This window comes from Artemia sp. Qi Xiang Cuo, chromosome 5 (assembly GCF_049724085.1).
Source record: "Artemia sp. Qi Xiang Cuo chromosome 5, ASM4972408v1, whole genome shotgun sequence".
Classification (NCBI taxonomy): domain Eukaryota; kingdom Metazoa; phylum Arthropoda; class Branchiopoda; order Anostraca; family Artemiidae; genus Artemia; species Artemia sp. Qi Xiang Cuo.
Genome location: NC_142798.1, coordinates 14,635,949 through 14,657,150, shown reverse-complemented (window position 1 = coordinate 14,657,150; position 21,202 = coordinate 14,635,949). Strand labels below are relative to the sequence as shown.

Below are 21,202 nucleotides of genomic sequence, written 5' to 3'. Positions count from 1 at the left end.
GTTTCCAAGAATCATTAACCAGCAATGATTATGTCGCCCATCTTTAACATTCGGCGAAAAAAGATATAAAACACAGGATAAAAAAGAGAGCAGAAAAAGCAATGAAAATTAATAGCCAGACTGTCTGAACTAAGAAACGGCCCAAATCTTGGGGAAGCGCCAAAATTTCTGCAGACGAATCTAAATCTTGCTTTATTGTTTTACGTTGACCAAAACCATGGTGCTTAGAAACTGATTATGTTGCAAAATGTTTAAAATAAAACGTTGCGTATTCTGTTACACGTTAAATGACAGATCCCGCCTGACTAGGGCTTATAAACCAAGAGAACACTGTAACCGCTAAAGACTTTGGGAAGTCATCAACAACGTTCCATTCCCCACCACAATGAAGTAGGTGGCGTCTTTAAATCTTAGAAAAGGATAGGAAGCTTTCAGTATGGAAGGGTGGCTTTCAAAGAAGTGCTCAATTGTAGTCTTCTTTAAAGATTTAAGTAATAGCTTCATGAGTGCGTCAACTTTCCCGAGAAGCACACACACACTTTTTACTGACTCTTTGGCGTTTTGTAGACAATAGCCGTTTTCCATTTGTACATTGCCCTTTCAAATTGGTTAATACCCTCATTATCCTTGTCACAATTCTTTAAGAAAGACTGCTCAAACACAAAAGAAGCTGGAACGAAAATTAATTTTGAAGAACTGTAAGACTTTAACATAAAGGGCCTCTGGTTGAGGAAGGGGCCTCCCCCCCCCCCGCATATACGGAATAACTTCCTTTCGTTTTAAGTTTTAATATTGCTCCTTATTTTTAGTTGAAATAGCTTGTCTTTTTTTTATTTGCACACAAGGCAAATAGAGTTAGTAATTTTCCCTCTAACCACAGAAGAATAATATGTTGATGGGTTCTTCCTAAAAATTTGAGAAGTCTGGATCTAAGAACACACACTTTTAAGTATTAGATTCCCATTCCAATGGCAAAAGGAGTGTACAACAATGCACATAACTTCACCATTAAGAGAAGACTTTATTAGGGAGATAAAAACTCATAAGCTTGGAGGACATGGGCCGGTATGTACTGGCTGATTTGCGACAAATAAAACTGGCCTTTCTCAAGTGCTGAAGGTCTGGCATGTCGCCTAGGCATCAATGGAGTGTTAGGCCCACAAACAGAATATTTGTAGAGCAAAGAACCAGTGAATCCATCTCTTTGGCTTGCGTATAACAGGCCAACTCAACTTCAGTAGCTTTCGCTCGCTCGAAGTTTTACTCGATCTTCACTTGGATTTCTTTTTCCTAAGTAAGAGACAAGGCCGTACCCAGGATTTTTTTTTCGGAGGGGGTTTTACTAAAAAAAAAAATTCGGGAAGGGTTTTACACAAAAAAAACTAAAAAAACACATACAAAATTTGTTTATATCCATTTTTGTTACGTTTTTACGTCTCAGGCAAACATTTCGGGGCGGGGGTCAAACCCCTCTAAACCCCCCTCTGGGTACGGCCTTGGTAAGAGATAACACGAGTAGCAGCATCAGCATCCCTCCCCCCACCTTCCCAAATCAAATACTAGTTATGATCAAAGCAACTAAAACCAGAAGAAGTAGAGTAAAAGAGAGTAAAAGATGCCCCAGAAATATGGGTATATAGAATACAGGGATAGAGGGAATATCCTCTGCGTAAAGGAATAAAAGCACTGCAGTGGATAACAATAAAAAAACTTGTTGACAGGATAATTTAACTTAGAAATGATTACTAAAATTGCTTGGAGCTTAGCTATTACAGACACCTTCGAGTGTAGAAAACTTTTCCTAATCTACTCTTCTTCTTCTGCGTCAATTTCCGGAACCGTCTTTTCTGTAAAACAATCTCGCAAATTAGTGTCGGACGAAGTAAAAATATAATTCAAGCTTCCAAATATGAATTTCTGTGTCAATATTTGGTCCAATATCTTTACATTTACTGCATATAAGAGGGTACAAGCAAGAAAAACAAAAGAAATCGAACCTCTTATATTTTAAAGAGTTATTTCTCTCGTTAGTACTAGTCACCGAGACCTTTCAATCTCCAACATTCAAATACCAGCAGTCATAAAGTGTCAACAATAAACGAGTTTCCCACCAACATGAAATGGAAGACATGCACATAAAATTTCGTCCTTCCAAAGTCCCTAATATGCTTTGACCGTCCATGGAGTTTTGCGATCATTTCCGCTTTAGCCCATAAATCCCTATTCGAATGTCACATGTAAATATCCTCTGAAACATTTCCGGGATAGAAGAAAAGCCAAAAAGAAACCAATATGATCTCTACGGGATTGGATTGGAGCCCATTCCAAATTAACAAACGCTCTGAATACAAAAGCAATAAACAAAAAGGACCAAACTACAACAGAAAATTCCTTTAGCTTGTGGATGAATAAGGTGAAAAGTCCTTAACCAAACCAATCACTTTTTTCACCTAACCAGGGTGGTAATACGCGAAAATGTAAGCGGCGGGGGTTTTCCCCTAATCTTTTTCTAAATGAAGATACAAAAAAGGAATCGCTTGAAATACTTCTTCGCTAAACTGAGCTATAAAAACAACAGAATCTAGTGAAGAACGAACCACGACCCATAGTAATGAGCCGTTAAAAAAAAAAAAAAATGTCAAGTGAGAAAAATTTGTCATTTGAAGCTGATTTAGGAGTGTAATGGCAAAGTTTATTGCGAAACAAATATATGTGAATTTCAGATGATAGCCTGAAAACCCTCGAAAATGATATCGGATCGAAATAAAAACTGCACCATTTGAATCGCAATTCTCGACAAACCTCTACAGGAAAGTTACAGCCCGCAGCTCGAACAACAAGGGAAATCACATTTTCGTGTTGGGAGCATTTGGTGTTTGTCGTTGCGACCACGAGAGAAAAAAAAACAACAAAAAAACTGTTTGAACACTGAACTATAAAACACGCCCTAATTCCACCTCTAGTCCTAAGTTAATAAAGTATTTGTCGTTGCCTGAAGGGAAATCATGAAACAAACCTAAAACAAAAAAAAAATTACCTTATTATAGATTTCTCCCATAACAGTGCCAATAATAGCAACTTGAGTAGCAGCTTCGCATTCCGGACTTTCCATTGGTACTTTGCAACAAGATCTCGGTAGGCGATAGTTTCGAATGATGCCAGATATACCAATGTCAAGGAAGGATTTTTCATCAGCATTGTTAAAGACGGATCCAGCCCAATCCCCTGGTCCATCCGCACCACAACAATGCATCTAAAAAGAACAAAATAAGAGCCATAGCTCGATCCTCTAATATTAAACCAATTGTTAATTCTGGGCAAATATCGTTCGGAATTGTTGCTTTATATGACAGATCACAGAAAATTTTCTGTTTTTGAATAGTTTTTTTTTCCATTTGACCAATCTACTACCTCAAACTGAGTTCCTCCACCACTCGTGTTCCAGCACAGGCATCACAGTTCTTGAAATTTATTTTACGGGCACTCTTACGAAAAGCAATCGGGTGTTAAAAAATATCGAATTTCTGCAGGGGTGAATCTCCAGCATTTTTTATTGGGGGGGGGGGGGCAAGAGGGGTTCATATCCGGATAGTTAAGGGACATGGGCTGTATAACATCCCCCACCCTCAAAGGACGCCCTGAATATCTGACCATCGACAATTTCTTGCAACAGGGAGATTATCTGCAAGCGGTTTAGAATGTTTTTTTTTTTTTAGCAACGACTATCCCTCCTGTATCCCCCTCAATTTTTCCTGCGTTACTATGTTCTAAGGGTACACACCTGCGCAAAGCCGTAAGTTCCCTTTTGTTTTGTTCCAAGAGGCCTTCCCTTACACTACAATTTCAGTAAGAAAAAAAAAATGCTCTGTTAAGTCATGTGAAAATTCAAGCTTAAAACAAACAGAATTTACTCTCAATGAATAGATGAAACCCACTGAATAGATGCACATAAATTCATATGATTAATTGCATGAAACAAAAAGATAGTAGATACTAGGCCTATGTTGGATGAATCCTAAAATGAACAGAAATTACCACAAACAGGAGTAGGTCTAACGCCCCCTAAAATTTCTAAAGCCTGAGAGCCATCTGCACTTTCCGGAAAACAAAATATATTTAAACACTTCCTCTTTTATAATTAAACCATTAATAAACAGAAGATAGCAGACTTCGAGGAACAGACTTAACTTGAAACCAAAATGAGACGTGCAATAATTAGATCGCCAACATCCCAAACCCGTCGACCGGAGGCTTAATATCCTTTCCTTGGAAAGACATATTTTTGACATGGATAACACTGAGTTTACCAAATACTTACAACTTTACTGATTTTGTTGTTTTGCACCTGTTTTTATTCAGTTATTCCTGTCTAGCAAATCTAAGCATTGTTGAAGAGTTTGAAGCACAACATTCAAAACTAATGATGCAGCTAAGAAGGTTGACAGCCAATATTTCTGAGTTAGCAAATTCTTTATTGGTTATGGCTGAAATGTTTAAAGTGCCGGAGGTTCAGTCATCAGCAACAGCCGCAACAAATGAAATACAAGGCAGACCATTATTTTTTTTGACAATTATATTTTTATTATATATTATATTCGAGAAATAATTCTGATAGATATCAATTTGACAGCCACTCCAGCTCAATGTCTTAAGATAGAAAATTTCTAAAAGAAAATGTTTCAGAAGGGGTTCAAGGACTCCCAATGGGTATAGTTATGACACTAATCCTGTTTTCCGGCCAAGTTTGGGCGATATCCGGTAACATCTTAAAAAAAAAACTGATGATAAGAATATTAGGAATGCATCCTCCAAAAAGACAGAATCAGATCTAGATCCCAAAAAGGCACAAGTAGAATACAAGTTGTTTTTTTTTTCTGACAAAATTTGCTTGAAATGAGACTACTTCATCCTGCAGACGTCCATGCAATGAATTTAGGATCATCTGTCCTTGCAGATGAACAATTTTGTCTGGACACCCTAAAAGGCTCAACTGGTACACATACTCTTACTTAGAAACAAAGAGAGAAAACTCAATGAAGAAAACAGACAAAACAAGACTTCAGGCCAGTAGCGAAAAGACAAAAAACAAAACGAACTGATTTGTCAGTTGCCCCTTTTCATTCCCCATAGAGGCCAGGCCAAGTTTTAGTACCCAAAAAGCATAATATTTGACAAGAGGCTGCATGTTCTGATAGCAAGAACTTAGGGACCCAATGTCCGAAAGTTGGATTGTATCCAGACGGCCCAAAGCAAACATATGACACCATGTTCTACTATCTATCAAGTTAGTCTGAGATGCGACAACCCCTTCTGTTAAATGTGCAAATTATAAGGTTCCAAAAACCCTCACACCGAGTCATATTACAGTTGGACTTGTTTCAGGGTCGAAGAAAGTTGACGGGAGTTTTGCTTCCAAGGAAGGACCCAGGAAGTCTTGTTTTAGAAAGCGCACCTTTTCACCTTTTAATACCCCCCCCCCCAAGGCTCAAACCTGTACGTCAATGAGTAAATAAAATAGCAAAAATGAACAAAGAATAGTTAGAACCTGTCAGGTCACCTACAGAGATTTTGAAATAGCTATTCCTATCCTTCACACTAATAAAGTTGATCACCCTAATAAAGTTTCCCTTCTCAACTTACCCCTTGTTGAAGACTATCAAATGCAGCTGTTTTGGCTTGATCTCTGCTGTAACTTTTCTTGACAGTTTCCTTGATACCATCTTGAATGATTTTATTCAATTGAGCACGGTTGGAATATGCCCAGGCAGCTGCAGAAATTTGTGCAATCATAATGACCAAGACGAACAAAAAGTACTGAAAGACATTATTTAGTATTTGAGATACAATTTATTCAGGTTACTCAACAAAATTAAAGGATGGGGAAGAAAAAAAAATTAGGCACTGGCAAATCCAGGGGACCCGAGGGACCCCTCCAAGATTTTTTTCTGGTGCCCTCATTCCTTGTTTTTCCACTCTTTTTTCTAAATGTTTTTTTTTCGAATTCGGTCAATTATTGGCGTCCTTGTCACATTGACCCCCCATATATTTTGCTAATTGGCGCCCTTGTAATATAACCCCCCCCCCAAAGATTTTTCTCTAGATACGCCCCTGATTTTAGTCATAACATGCCTAATATAATTGGTGTCTGAGAGCTTCAGAAACAAACTTCCTTATGCCTCCTTGTTTTATTAGTGAATCAAATTGAAACACAATCAACATAAAGCAAGTTTAATATGCCTCAATAATCAAATTTTACAAGGATTTCCTATCACCTTCTGCCATAACATTGCATGGGCTCCCGCTTTGATAGCTTACCCTTGACAAAAGCCTTTATTGCTTTTTGAAGTACCTCTGCAACAGGACACTTTCTGATACATTTAAAATTTCCCCTTTGCTGATGCATACTATGCACGAAATGCAATAAAATAATAAAAATTGCTAAACTTAAGAAACTCAGAGAAAAGGCTAAAACTAGGAACGATTTTTTTTCTCCTTTCCAAGGTCACCCCATCTGATTTCATCCCTTTAAACTTGCTTCAACTGGCACCCATTTATAAAAGTGATTAATGAAATAAAAATTCAACTTGTGGCAATTAAAGAAGATTTAGCTTTGATGAAGTATCAAACAATGAAACACGATGTTCGCCTTGTCCCTCTTTACCCCGTACCCCAACCCCATTTACTGCCAATTATATCAAAACTACGAACTGAAGTGTATTTACTACCATACGGCCATACCTAGCTGCAAAACATTAGCTAAGTAAAACTAAAAATATTGTCAATAAATAGACTTCAGGTTATGATCGGTAGCGTAAATTCATGAAACTGAATGGGAGAAAGGACACATTTTTTTTAATCTAGGGGAAGGGGACAATTTTCTTGTTTTCTTCCAATGAAAATACAAAAAAAAATTTCAATAAAAAAACGCCCCAAGTAGGATATTTTTCATAGCCTAGGGGGGGGGGGGGGTCGAGGCCCTCCCATGCTCCCCTTGATTGACGCTCCTGGTTATGATCCTATTTGTTTGTAAGAATCTTCTGATAACCCTCCTCCCCTCTACAACTACACTTGTGTTTACCTGTACCAGGAACAAGATGAGATTCTTAAGCCTTTCTCCCTTGGCAACTTTCGCCTGCTCTGAATATTAACGTTCTTTTTCAGTATTGTTCGGTATAACTTTCAGAAAATCTTTTGTGAAGCCCGCCCTCAAGAAAGGAGCTGTATTGTAGGACATATTTATAACTATTTCCTGCAATTTTCTCGTCGAAAGTAACACCACTGAAAAAGACAACCCAAGTAAAAAAAAAAAAAAAAAAAAAAAAAAAAAAAAAAAAAAAAAAAGTGGATTTTTTAATTACCGAATTTGGCTAACAGGAAGAATAGTTTTTTAAACAAGAAGCAGATTGTGATTTAATATTGTTCAATGATTGGGCTAAAGAAGCTGATTTGAAATTTTCATCAGCTAAAACAAGACAACAGCAATTTTGTTCACTAGGAAAAGAATTAGAGCCCTCCCGAAGATATATCTGAATGGAAATCTGACAGAATATGTGAATGAAGCATACCTTTACAGGTATGTTTACCTGTACCAGGGCATAGAAGGGGTACAAGATGAGATTCTTAAGCCTTTCTCCCTTGGCAACTTCCGCCTGCTCTGAATATTAGCGTTATTTTTCAGTACTGTTTTGACTAGCATCCTTATTTTAGGCTACTTTTAACCAAGATACTGCAGAACCCATTCACACAAGCTACAATCACCAAGGCTAGAATTGAAATGATTAAGAAAACTTCCTCAGCTATGTTGTAAAGGTATCACCAGCAATAGTCCTTTGGGAGGTTAAAAACTGTTATAAATGTTAAGTGCTCTCATAAAAAGATGGAAATACAGAGCTTGAATAAATAAAACATATTATGGAACATCCAATGATTCAACAAACTGATGTTTCGGTATTTTGACAGACTAGTAGATTTGAGATGGCTATTACAAATTTAATCACAATTAACACAATAAAACACAATTAACTAAATTTAATCACAAAAGAATTTTATAGGTTTCAAAGGGAAGAAACAAAGTTTGATCATGTAAGAAACAAAAGAAAACTTAAAAGTAAAATAGACAAAGGCTAATGTGCTACTGAGAACACTAGGCCCCCAACCAGAACAGTCTTTACTGAAAATGAATTATATAATAAATATTTTCTTTTATATTTACAACATTAAAAAATAAAATAAAATTAGTGAAAAAAAATTGAATTGCCGTGTTTTTCTGTAGTAGCTAAATTCTTATCTGTAGTAATTTTGTTCATTTTAAGTATGACTTGAATATTCAATTCAATTTTTACTCGTTTTAAAATTTATTTCCTCATTTATATTAGTACCTGATATCTGTGTGTTTGCTATGATAGTTTATTTAATTTATGTTGGCTTGGGGTTTCATTTATTCTTTGCTAATAATTTCTTGTCGTTTTGAGTTTGAATTATTATTGGAACTCTTTTCTGCTGGTGTTAAGTTTAATGTGAATCTTTACTTTTCTTTGAAAAACTCCTTTTACGGAATATTTTTCAATTAATATCTAGAAATAGCAGCCAGCCAAACCATCATGTCTACCCATCTTCTAACACTTTCCACTAATAGTGGAATTAAAATTTGAAAATTCAATCATCAAGCTTAATTCACATCTAGTCAATGCTTTGATCAATTATAATATAGATTGTACTTATTGACATGATTTTTAATATTTTTTACTTATTAACAGAAAAGAAAACATAGGAGCCATAACGCTACAATCTGCAAGGAGTAAAGTACACTGTCAAGTGCTATAGACCTGCAATCAGATAGAAGCTAAAGCAACACTAAGACACGAGCAGCTGGATAATTTCTAGCTGGATAAGTTCAGTTAAAAAGTGCCCATGGAAGAATCAAATGACTGGTAGACTGAGATAATCATTCCTTATAGATGGTTTGATGGGATTTGATTCAGCCCAGAAAGATCTTCTATGGAATATTTTGAACTATGATTTTCCCAACAAAACTATCTGCATCAATGTTGCATTAAATACCAGCTCTGTGTTCCATAGATTGAGGATTAATAACCTACTGAATAGTCTAATGCTAAGTCCTCAACAATGTATGCCAACCTTAAAGGCTATATCCATTGACTGCAAACCTTTACAGGTGGAATCCAGCTAAATGAAAGCGGCTCTCTTTGTGATGGCATCTTTGCTGATGATGCACTTTTCCTAGGGACGCAGACAGTAGGAGGAGGGGCTCCTCAGAATTCAAATCTTTTTTTCAAATTTTGGGATCTTTTAAAGAAATTATAAAATGAGACGTTTTATTATTGCCCCCCCCCAAAAAAAAAGCATCTATGCCAGACTCATTTCATCTCATATAAGAGAAGAGCTGCAACAGAGCAACACAAAGCTTTAGCAGCTTTATTAATTAAAGTCGCCAAAGCTGGTCACAAAAGGCAAAAATTACTGGCAACTATGTCAGTAAAACATTAGTGCCAGCACTCAAAATTGCAAATTGAAGAGAGCAAGTGCCCTGCAAAGAAGATCTCCTCTGTAGTGCACAAATGCTGCTTTTTGAACAAAATGTTCATAGTCGGTCTACTTCTTAAATATTTCTGTAGCATTTTATATGCTCAACCTCTTGAAATAAAACTGATGGCCTTCAACCAAAGCCTCCACCCCCTCACGTTAGAGGACCATGTGCGTTCTAGACCAAACTTGGTACCCTCTCCCCCTCCATTGTTTGTAGGTATGTAACCACTTATTATAAAATTCCATGAAACTTTAACGCCAATTTATTCAAACTGAAAATGGTTGAACATTTCTAGAAAATTATTTACTTTATTTTATCTTCAGGCAGAAAAATTATTACTGAAACGTTTCCAAGTATGATTCTTGAACTTGGAGGTTTTAGCAATTTCTTTAGAAGAAACTCATTACCACTAGTGGATTCACTAGAGTCTATCCTCTTACTTCCTCCTGATCATTTCTTGGATACCACAAATTATTCAAAGAAAATTATATGACCAGTGACAATAATGAGGAAAAAGGGACGGATCAGAATTAATCCTTAACTGGAGTACAATTTATTTATGATACTCTGTTTAATCCAAGAACAAGATTTCACAAAAAAACTTGCTTCATTTAAAATACTTTCAAAGTTCAAAGCATTCAAGTACTGAGGAGATCAAAATAAAAAATATTTTTTACTCCCTGGCCCAATCTTAGGTCTATTTCATACCTGAAAACCATAATTTTCTAATCATTTTTCTTTGGGTTGTTTCACAATCATTCAGTTTTTAGTGCAGTATCACATTTCGTCACATTTAACTAATAAGATAAATTTGACAATTTTTTTTCCATGTGAAAATTTAAACATTAAATAGCTGGTGATTCCCAAAGACAACACCTTCAAAAGAGACAAGCACTTTCTTAAGCTGATTAGTGGCAATATATTTTCAGCTTATTTTTCACCCAAGTTCCTTGTTTTTTAAATCGTCGCCTGCTATTACCAAAAACTGTGTATGCACGTCGTTTTCATTAAAAATTGAATCCCTGATATTCTTAATAAGTTATATAGTTGTATAAGTTTTCACTCAACCAGATTTCATTTCCAATGTCCTCGGTGCTTTAACATATCAGAACTTCTGAGGCTTATCAGTATTCGATAATCTAATAAAATGACTTACTTGAATTAAGTCCCATTCATCTTTGAAGGTCAAGTCTTTATCTTCAGATTTAGTGAACAAAAATTAAGTATTTTCCAACAACTTCATTTGTTGGCGATTTTGAGGGTAAACTGTGACTCAAAGCTCATAAGTGATCATGAGAGTGTATTTACTGGTGAAAAATTCTCTACAAAATACTAGTGATAAGACCAAACTTTAAGATGACCCTTTAACCAGAGCAGTCAAAAAGTCCTAAAATTGCCTTAGAATGACAAGATCCATGCAGTTCCATGGACAAAGACCCTAAATTATGTAAATAGCTAGTTTAAAAAAGAAATTTTATAATAAAATTGATACAAACTCCCAAAATATTTTTGGGGTATTTTCTGCAAAAAAAAACTATCTTTATTAGAGCAGACTTACCGTTGTCAGCATACATTGACTTTCTCTAAAGGCTCCACAGCATCCAAGAAATCCAACTAAAGTCATCAAGACGCCAGCAGTAATCAAGAAGTAAGTTCCTTTCAGGTAAGAAGAGGCATCTTCAGCAACTTTTATATAAAGATCACTATCCAACAGCAGCCACAATGATAATGCCAACAATGCTACACCAGCCAACTGTAAGGTAAAAGCCACTTTAAAATCCCACATTAAATTGTATACTGAGAATGTGAAAAAAAGCACAGAAAACAAGAAAAATATATTTAGGGAGGGTAAGGGTAATGGACGGTCCTTACTCATGCCCTATGTGTGGAGAAAATGGTGAGGGTCTGCTTCACATCATGACTCTTTGTCCCAAATGACATGATTTAAGGAAAGAATTATCTTTTGGCAAATTGGGGACAAGTGAGTGGCTAGTTTCAATAATGGGATCAAAAGATTATGGAACAACAAGAAAGATAGCAAAATATATAAAATTGGGAATGACACAGAGAAAGATCTTTGTAAGGAGGGGGGTGAGGGTTGAGTGCTGAAAATAATGTTGTATTTGTGTATGTTGTGTTGTTGTTCTTTTTTGTAGCCCTTGTGGCTTTAGAACATTAAATATCTAAATATCAATGGTTGTAACATAGGAAAAAAATATGTACACATCAAGGGTTTGAAAAACGATGTGTTCTGGGTTGTGAAATGTTTATAGTCCAGGCCACTGAAAACGAATTGTATTACAAATGTTTTCTTTTATGTTTACATCATTGACAAAAACAAAATAAAAATACGGTGAAACAAAATCTGGAATTGCTAAGTTTCAAGCAATTAGTATCATTATCTATAAAATATTCAGTTTATTTTCATTAGTTATTTCCAAGACACATATAATTTACAATAAAACGCAAATGACACAACAGGCTTTATACTTTTGTGGCTAGGAGAGGGGAGAGGGGGAATAGCCAAACTCCTGTTTGCGGTGATTTTTGTTTTTGTTTTAAATTTGACTTAAATATTCAATTTAATTTTTACTCGTTTTACGATTTACATATTCATTTATATTAGTACCTGTTGCCTGTATGTTTACTAAGTGGAGTTGGAGTTTTACTAAATTTTTGCTGAATGGAGTTAAATGAAACTCTCAAACAGGGCTATGGAGTCGGAGTTGGTATATTGAAAATATCTAGTTGGAGTCAGTTATCACTCCAACATATCTAGAGTTGGTTATGAAACTCTATGCTCTGGTTATGACTGCATATTTAATTTCTGTTCGTTTTGATTTTTTTGGAATTTATAAGTTTAATATAGCTCTTAACTTTTCTTTGAGAAACTTCTTTTTGGAAAGTTTTTTTTTATAATTAATACAAAAAAAGAAGAAAAGTGAAAGGAACTCATATATGATAAACCATAGTTTTTTTTCATAACAAATCCAATATGATGGTAACAAATATATGCTAGTTAGAAAAACTGCTGTGTATGTTGATGATTTCCTTCTGGTAAATGATTTTAGGGCTGAGTGCTATTCACTAGTTTAAATTAATTAAACCAATTTGTTATTGATTAAAGGGATTTGATTCCTTCTAGAAACTTCAGCATCAGCTGATCATCCAGGGCCAGATTTAAAGCTTTGACACTTCTAGGCCCAATCATTTTTGCCATTCCGTATTCATACCATAGGAGGGGAACATTTTTATTTTATTACATAATAACATCATTTATGATAATAATTTGAGAATCAAATGTTGGCGTATTAAGTAAACCAACAAAGTATTGGAAATAAGTTTAATCCATTGGTAGATAGCAACACATAAATACATGCACGCATTATACATTATTTTGTAAGTAGGACTATGTCTTCAAGCCAATTGACAAAGCCTTCCTCCTTGCTATTTTTCCTTCAGAGGCGTCTATGATGTCATCATATAGCGTATTTGAGTCAGGCTTCCCTCAATAGTGAGCAGGGACAATGATGTCAATCTGTCCTGGATGGTTGAAGATCTTTAGTATTTCTTCACCCAACAAAGAGTGGTTAAGGATCTTTCTCCAATGCAGTTTGTGGCAGGCACACTAAGAATCATTCTTAATGCAATGTCAATATTTGGATTGATGTCAATTGTATAAAAATGACATAAAAACTTGTTAACGTCAGTTAGAGTGATGCTTTTTTCTTCATCAGCATTTTGTACCACGAAGGTTTTCAAATGGAAGCATCAATCTAATCGTATTGCGAATTGACAATCAGTAGTTTGACAATCTGTGGTTGGAATTTGATTGAAAAGACAATGGAATTTAAGTACCCTGTGTTGTCAAGGTTTTCAATCAAAGGGAACTCCTAAAGCTGCAAAATTGTTCAAATGATGTTCCCTTCCAGCTGATTTTGTATATTTTCCTAGCAGGTATGAAAGAGCATTTGTAGGGACTGCCTTTTCCAGAATTTAAAATGAAAATTTTGTTCCATTACAAAAAGTAGAATAATCAAGGCTCAGGATGTTTTTCCACAGTTGAAAAAAGTTTGGAAGAATAGGAAGATAAGTCTGCAAACCAAGATTAGAATATTAGAAGCTACAGTGATGACAGTGGTCAAATATGGCTCTGAGGCATGGGCGCTCCGAAAAGCAGATCAACATTTGCTAGATGTTTTCCAGAAAAATTGCCTAAGGATTGTTCTGCGTACCTGGCTGACCGACCGTATTTCAAACAAAAGGCTGTACGAAAAATTGGTTCAGTACCGCTCTCTAGGGCTATAATGAAAGAAAGGTTGAGGTGGCTAGGGCACGTTGTGCAGATGAAGGGTGACAGATTGCAGAAGATTGTTCTTTTTGGCCAACCGTTTAGGGCTAAATGGAAAGCAGGTCGTCCTCGTCTGGGGTGGGAAAACGTCACAAAGAAAGATTTAAAGGAAATGGGAACTTTGTGGGAGGGTTTGAATAGATTGGGATGGAGGAGGAGCGTGTGTAGCTGTGTGGCCTCAGGCGGCTTGGTGCTGTGGTGAGTTGTTAGTAGTAGTAAATATTAACAAGAAAAAGAATCATACTTTTTCATAATGTGAGTTTTGTTAAAGTAAAATTTCTATTTCCAGCACAAAACAAGGGAAGTTAAATGGTTTTTGTAAGATTTCTGGGAAAGTAAGTGTTAGGGTTTAGTTTTACATAGTTTATTCAGACTTCTTATCCTAGCTCTACAAGCTATGGCAAGACTGCTCAGTCAATTCTAATTGTTTGGCCACACATACTAAAAAAGTGTACAATGTACAAGATTGGTACCTTGAGTAAACAGAAGGGATGTCTAAAAAACATGTAGATTTAGACTAAGGATTGGGAAATAGATTGGATCATATTTCTGTTCTCTCCCCTCATGGTTTAAAGGGTTTTTTCAGAATTCAAGAAGTTAAATATTATTACTTGTTTGTCGTTATGTCTGCTTTCATACCTTTGGGCAAAATACTCTTTACTATCTTGAAAACTTTTGAAGCTAGATTAATGACGTTTTCACAAATGAATATATATCCCCAACTTGGGTTAGTTAAAATGTATTGAAGCCCACACTCTCACCACTTAGCTATCCCTTAGAGGAAAAATATTAAGATTTTTCCTCTTCTTTGCAGCAGGGTATATGGTTCACCATGAAGGTCCTTTCACTTCTTTAGGGTAGTTTGTAGAAGATCCCCCATGGGGGATTGTGGGATCCCCCCACGATTTTTCTGGCACTCTTGTCAGAATGCCCCTCTCCCCAGGATATTGCTGGTGGCCAACCATGTCATAAAAAAAAAATAGAATTGATGCAAAGCAATGTTGTACAACTAAGTTCTGTGTTAAATTGAAAAAGTTTCAAGGTGATTTGTATGGCCTACAGGGACTCTGCTCTATCCTGCTCACAAGTTTCAAGGTGTTTAAAAGCCTTAAAGGAGGGCTTAGACAAGGGTTAAAAAACAAACAATGCTCTGGGAAGCTTTCAACCAGCAAAACTGCTAACACTGTACCTGTGCTTGATAATTATTGGACTATGACCATCAATTAGGTATCAATATGTTTGCCAATGAAAAAACCTGCTGTCTACGGCTGCATTGTTACCATACTGAAGATTTAATGATGAAGAAGCTTGTAATCAAGGTGTTGACAGGCAACCAAAATACCAACCAAATGAAAATTTCAATAAAACTTTTGCAACATGTTGAAAATGAACCTGATTATTACACTTATGTCATTACTGGTGATGGTACCCAAGTTCTGAATATGAACCAGAAACAAAACAATAAAGCTCTGAGTGACACACCAACCAGCCCTCAAACCTAAAATGGTAAGGATCAGTATATAAGGAGCTGGAAAACAATGCTCATTGTCTTTTTTTATAGCAAAGGAGTGGTTCATATGAAATTCCCCACAGACTGACAGTTAAAATTGTCTATTAAGTTGATATGTTGGAAAGACAGGGCTGTTGATATGAAAAAAGACATTTCCACTACCTGACAACTCCATCATGACAACAGAACTTGTCACAATACACTAAGAGTCTGGGAGTTCCTGGTCACCACATGCAACACTAGCTGTTGATTTTGAATTGAAAATCAAGTATTTTGCAGTAGGCATCAAGACATGGCTAATTCTAGAAAGAAAAGCCAAGACAGATAGTCCAAGTAATTGAGAGGTAAATGTTTAAATGGCTGCATGGGTAAATGGTAGTAGTAAGTATGACTCTCTTATTGGACAAATACTTGTTTGTTAGTTTTTGAATTGAAATCAATTATTTTGCAGTAGGCATCAAGACATGGGTAACTGTAGAAAGAAAAAGCCAAGACAGATAGTCCAGGTAATTGAGAGGTAAATGTTTAAATGGCTGCACGGGTAAATGGCGGGAGTAAGTAAGACTCTCTTATTGGACAAATACTTGTGTGTTAGTTTTTGAATTGAAAATCAAGTGTTTTGCAGTAGGCCTTAAGACATGGGTAATTGTAGAAAGAAAAAGCCAAGACAGATAGTCCAGGTAATTGAGAGGCAAATGTTTAAATGGCTGCACGGGTAAATGGCGGGAGTAAGTATGACCCTCTTATTGGACAAATACTTGTTTGCCAGTTTTTGGAAAGGCATGCCAGCCTGCCTAGAGTCTCAGGCAGGTTGACAAAGAATTTAAAATTGACATAGGGCTTTTGCCTGGAATGAGAGGCAAACAAGGCACACCCGCCTATGGTCTTAAGAAGGTTGACCAAGAATTTAAAATTGGCACAGGACCATTAATTTCCTTGAAATAACAGGCAAACAATCGTTTAAAGCCATCTTCATCTTCAAAATAGTACCTATTCATTGCCTAAACTCATATGGTCCTGATTTCACCCAGTAGACTTCTCTTTGTTCCCTTGAATTAAGACAGCCCTGAAATGAAATCCTTTTTTCAACAATAGAAGACGTCCAATCAGCCATGTCAAAGACCTTGTAAGAGGTCCCCCAAGACATCTTTCAAGGTGCATACTATTCAAGGCAGTCACTGAAAAATGTGTAAATACCATGGGAGAGTACTTGGAAGAGCTTTAACTCCTTGTGCAAATCTGTTCAACAAATTAATCAAAAAAAAAAAAAAATTCTTGCATTACTTTTGAATTGCATCCTGCTGATACTCCTCTTCTTTAAGAAAACTAGCCTATTGATTCTGTTTGAAGGAGGAATTGGTCATTACTAACAGGCAAAAAATTTTCTTGGTTTCTTGTACCCTGAGATATAGCTTTTCAAACCTTGGAATCATGTGCAAAAGATGGGTACCATACTCAAACAAAAAGTACCAAATATTTTCATCAGATTCTGTAGAGACAGATCTTCAATTCCTTGAAAAAATGCTTAATTTTGGAAAATTTTTTTTTTGAAAATACCTTAAAGTTCACTTCTGAGGGAGGAGGGGTATCTGTACTCCCCCACTAAATTAGTACCAAATCAGGCAAATTTACAATTGGCAACATAATTTAGCAAGGAAGAAAGTGAATAGGCCTACATAACCACCTTATCTCACTAGACATGCAATTCAAGGTAATTTTATCACTTGCTGCATTTTCTTATGCTCTTTCAAAATTGAATAATTGCTTCTGGGGGATATAAATATTGAGCAGTTCATATTATTGACCTACAAATAAAGTTAACATACCATTAGATGTCATTTCTTATGCTCTTTCAGAATATAACAATTGCTTTTCTCACAAACTCAATTTTAAGCCCTTTCAGAACCCATGAAAAAAATAATTTCATTCTATATTTTCTGGATATAAAGATAGGTTACATCAATTTCAAAACTACATTTATTTCAAACTTACTATTTCATTATAAATCCATTTTGTAAAAGGTTTATAATTAAAAAAAACTGATCTGTCAGTATCAAGTTGAAAAAAAAAAACATTCAAAACAAATCCACCCTGTTTTCTTCTTATTCTGTTAGTTGGCTTGAAAACTGCTGTTTTTAATATGTCAAAAATATGCCTATATGTTAAAAAATATCAAAACTGACAGGAGAAACATGGTGGATGGAAAAATGGGTAAATTGTTTTGAATTTTTTATTGAACTTAATTGTGACAAATCAATGTTTGCAGATAGTAAACTTTCACAAAATGGATTTTATAATAAAACAGTAAGTTTGAAACCATTGTTTTAACCCTTTTATAGCCTACCATAAAACATAAAAAGAAATGATCGTTTTCAAGGGTCCAAAAAGACTTAAAACTGAATTTGCAAGAAAAGCAATTATTATATTCATAAAGAGCATACAAAATGGCACCTATTGGTATGTTCATTTTACTTGTAGGTCAATTGGCCTAATATGAACTACTCAATATTTACTCTGAGGGAAATAACATTTTGAGCTCTTGATAGGACCACAAAAGGTAAAAGAGTCCATTCTAGACCAACAGTTTAAAAAAATGTTTCTAAAAAAAGGCCTAGTGAGAAAAAATTGTCATTTGTAGCTGAATCAGGAATCACAATTGTTTTCTTCCAGAGTGTTAACGGTAAACATTATTTTGAAAACATATTGGCAGGATTTTTTTAGAAAGTACCTGAAACTTCTTGAAAATGACATCACCACAAAAGTGACATCATTTTTGGTAAATTTGCAATGTGTCACATAATTTAGCAAAGATGAAAGTGAAAACGTCATTTGATGCCTTTTTTATACTCTTTCATAATTCAAGAATTGCTTCTTGGGCTAGTTGTATCTTGAGCCCTTAAAGGGGCCCCAAAGGTATTTTATATGAATAATGAAAAACCATAAAAAAAAGCATCAAATGATGTTTTCACTTCTATCCTAGCTAAATTATATGGCTTACTGCAAATTTACCCACCCCCACACCCCCCTAATGTGCAAATATATACCCTGAATTGGAACATACCCTGAATTGTTGATGGCAAAGTTTTGAATTGCAAAACTCAGTGCTATTCTTGTCAATGGCATTCAAAAAACTTGAAATGGTAGGAAAACAGTTTATATCTGAGTTGCTTAATAAATGAGGTTTGAATTATTATAAATAAGTATTTTTGGAATATATTATACTCTTGAACAACTTATTTATAAACTAATGATATGTTTTCAACCTGAGCACCCATAAGCTGAATTTTAGGGGGGGGGGGGGGGGGGCTTACCTGGTCTAATCAGCACTCCTAATGCTGTATGATAGAAATATCAGAACAAAAATATCACAGGCAGCACAAAAGCGCAAGCACAAAGGTGCTGCCTAAGCAAAGAGCAATGTATTTTTTTTTTCTTTTTTTAGATCAGGGAACTTCTTATAGAAAAAAATATTGTAGAAACTTCAAAAAGAGCTCATTTGATTGGAAATTGAGAGGGTCAGTGCCTTTTTTAATAGTCAAAAGTGATTGGAAGGCCCCTCCTCTACACCAATGATCTCCCCAAATACACCCAATCAAAATTTTTGAACTTACTGTGCTGTTGATCTCAGACTTACTGTGTTGTTTGCTGATAAAATGGGGTGTAGTGTCTCTGGACCCAATGATCTGTTACTTTGGCAAAATATATTAGTCAATTGATAGAATTCTGTTGTGGTTTAAGTCTAATTGTCTGACAGCAAATTCTAAGAAGACGAAATTTATTATTTACTCTTGGACTTCAACTTCTTGTCCTGGACTCCAGTCAGTTGAGGCTTCAAACAATGTGTGTGTGTACTGAGCATGTTAGTTTTGTATGTTATTTAGGAATTATCATTGAGTAAAACCTGTCATTCAAGCACCATATTAGCCATCTTCAGTTGAAATTAAGCAGAAATGTTAGAATTATGCGTATCTGAAGTTTATTGTACCTTATAATGAATTGAGGTCCGTCTATTTTACCTTAATACATTCTTACCTTAATTATTGCCCACTCGTTTATATCAATACATTTAGGAGCCATCTACTGCCACTCCAGAGAAAACAGAATAAAGGATTAAGAGTACTGAAAGAATGTATCCATCTCCTGTTTTGTTACCAAACAAATCAAGTACTCAAGAGTATGTATGTTATATTGAATATCCTTCCAGTTAACCAGTTTGTAATTTTTCTGTCAGTTCTGTTTATTGTTCAGTATTGTAAGAAGGCATTGCCTGCGTATTTTTATGAATCTGAGCTGTTACAGATATTGGATGAGGTGGATTCATGTTGACAGTCCAAGAGGCAGTGGATGGTCTGTCAACTGCTAATTAAATCTGACAGATCGCATTTTTCACTAAGAAATAATTTAGTTACAGTATGGAATAAGTTTGCTAAAAATTGTAATCTATCTCTTCCCCTATCAACACTAAAAAATAAAATTACGGAATGCTTAATGAAGATGTAATTTGTTAATATGTATATGTACATATATGTATGTGTATATTGGTATATGTGTGTGTGTGTGCTTGTACATACATCTGGACACCTCCTTTTGTATGGCGTGTTTCGGGAGGAGTTGGCCCACTTCCCCTGTTGATGAGTTGAAAAAAGTTAGTAATTTTTTTTTCATTTCTTTTGGTGGGTTGAGAAGCCTGGAAAGGTTCCTCTTATTTTACTTATTATTATATATCTACCTATTATTTTGTATCTTATTCTTATGGGTAGTTAGAAATAGAAAATTTAAGATTTTGGTTTAAATCTCTATAAGTAGAATATTAGTAGAGGTACAATTAATTTAAATCTATATGTTAAGTGTTTTTTGTTCCCAACTCAGTCAAGTTTTCTCTCTGTTGAGAATTTAATATGTTGTGTAGATATGGTATTAATAATAAAACCTTGGACCTTGAGATAGCCATTTTGTTCAACATAGTTCAAAGGTCTGGAAATTATGACTTTGAGGTTGACAACCTCCTCCCCACAACCCTCAGGGCAAGGGTTTTAAGTTATGCCCTGGGGGCATATAAGGTTCTTTTTTAATAGAAAGGATGGTCATATAAACCACAGAGGGGGCTAATTGGATTGGTAATCAGAAGTTCGAGTGGCCTTTTTAACCGTCGAAAGTGATTGGAGGTAAACCAGCCCCCCCCCCCAATCATTTCCCCAAATACATCTAATCAATATTTTGATATAGCTATTTTGTACAGAGTAGGTCAAGAATATATATCTTTGAGGATGAACCCCCCCCCCCCCATAGCCATCAGGGCAAGGGTTGTAAGTTACACCCTGGAGGCATATTTTTCAAATTCACTTTATTTTTTCCTTAATATTCTTGTTAACAACAAAAATAACAGCAGAAGTCAAACAATTTAAAAACACTTACAAAATTAAATTGTTCAAACTTGATTTATTTACAATTTTTTTGGGTCACCATTGTAGTGTTTTACGAAGTATGGACCAAATGACTTCAGGTAGCGATCGGATGAGTGGATCGGCGGTCGTTCCAGCTTTGCTGCGTTTTTCGTTATTTCTCTGAGCCTTGTAGAATGCTGAGTTTGGCGCGCCTCAAAATCCGGAAGTAGATCACGGTGTGTTTCAGAGTCGAGGATTTTTCGACCAAAGTCCATTACCAGTGTGTGCCTTCTCTCTTTGAGGGACTCCAACTTCAGAACTTTGAGGCTCATCTCATAGTCAACGTAACTACTCCCCAGTATTATTTTGCAGGCCCTTTTCTGCAATCCTTCAATTTTGTCACTTTGATC

The 21,202-nt window shown here is 35.5% G+C and overlaps 1 protein-coding gene across 1 annotated transcript in view; it reads right to left on the bottom strand.

Moving 5' to 3' along the window:
- The window catches only part of LOC148951844 (CD9 antigen-like), a 54,033-nt gene that overhangs the window by 27,846 nt on the left and 4,985 nt on the right, over nucleotides 1-21,202 (bottom strand). Inside the window, exons 2-4 of the mRNA XM_089089354.1 lie at nucleotides 11,106-11,300; nucleotides 5,641-5,814; nucleotides 3,038-3,253 (exon numbers count right to left, since the gene is read on the bottom strand). Of these exons, the coding sequence (XP_088945480.1) occupies nucleotides 3,038-3,253; nucleotides 5,641-5,814; nucleotides 11,106-11,300 (585 nt within the window). The remainder of the gene's footprint in view (nucleotides 1-3,037; nucleotides 3,254-5,640; nucleotides 5,815-11,105; nucleotides 11,301-21,202) is intronic.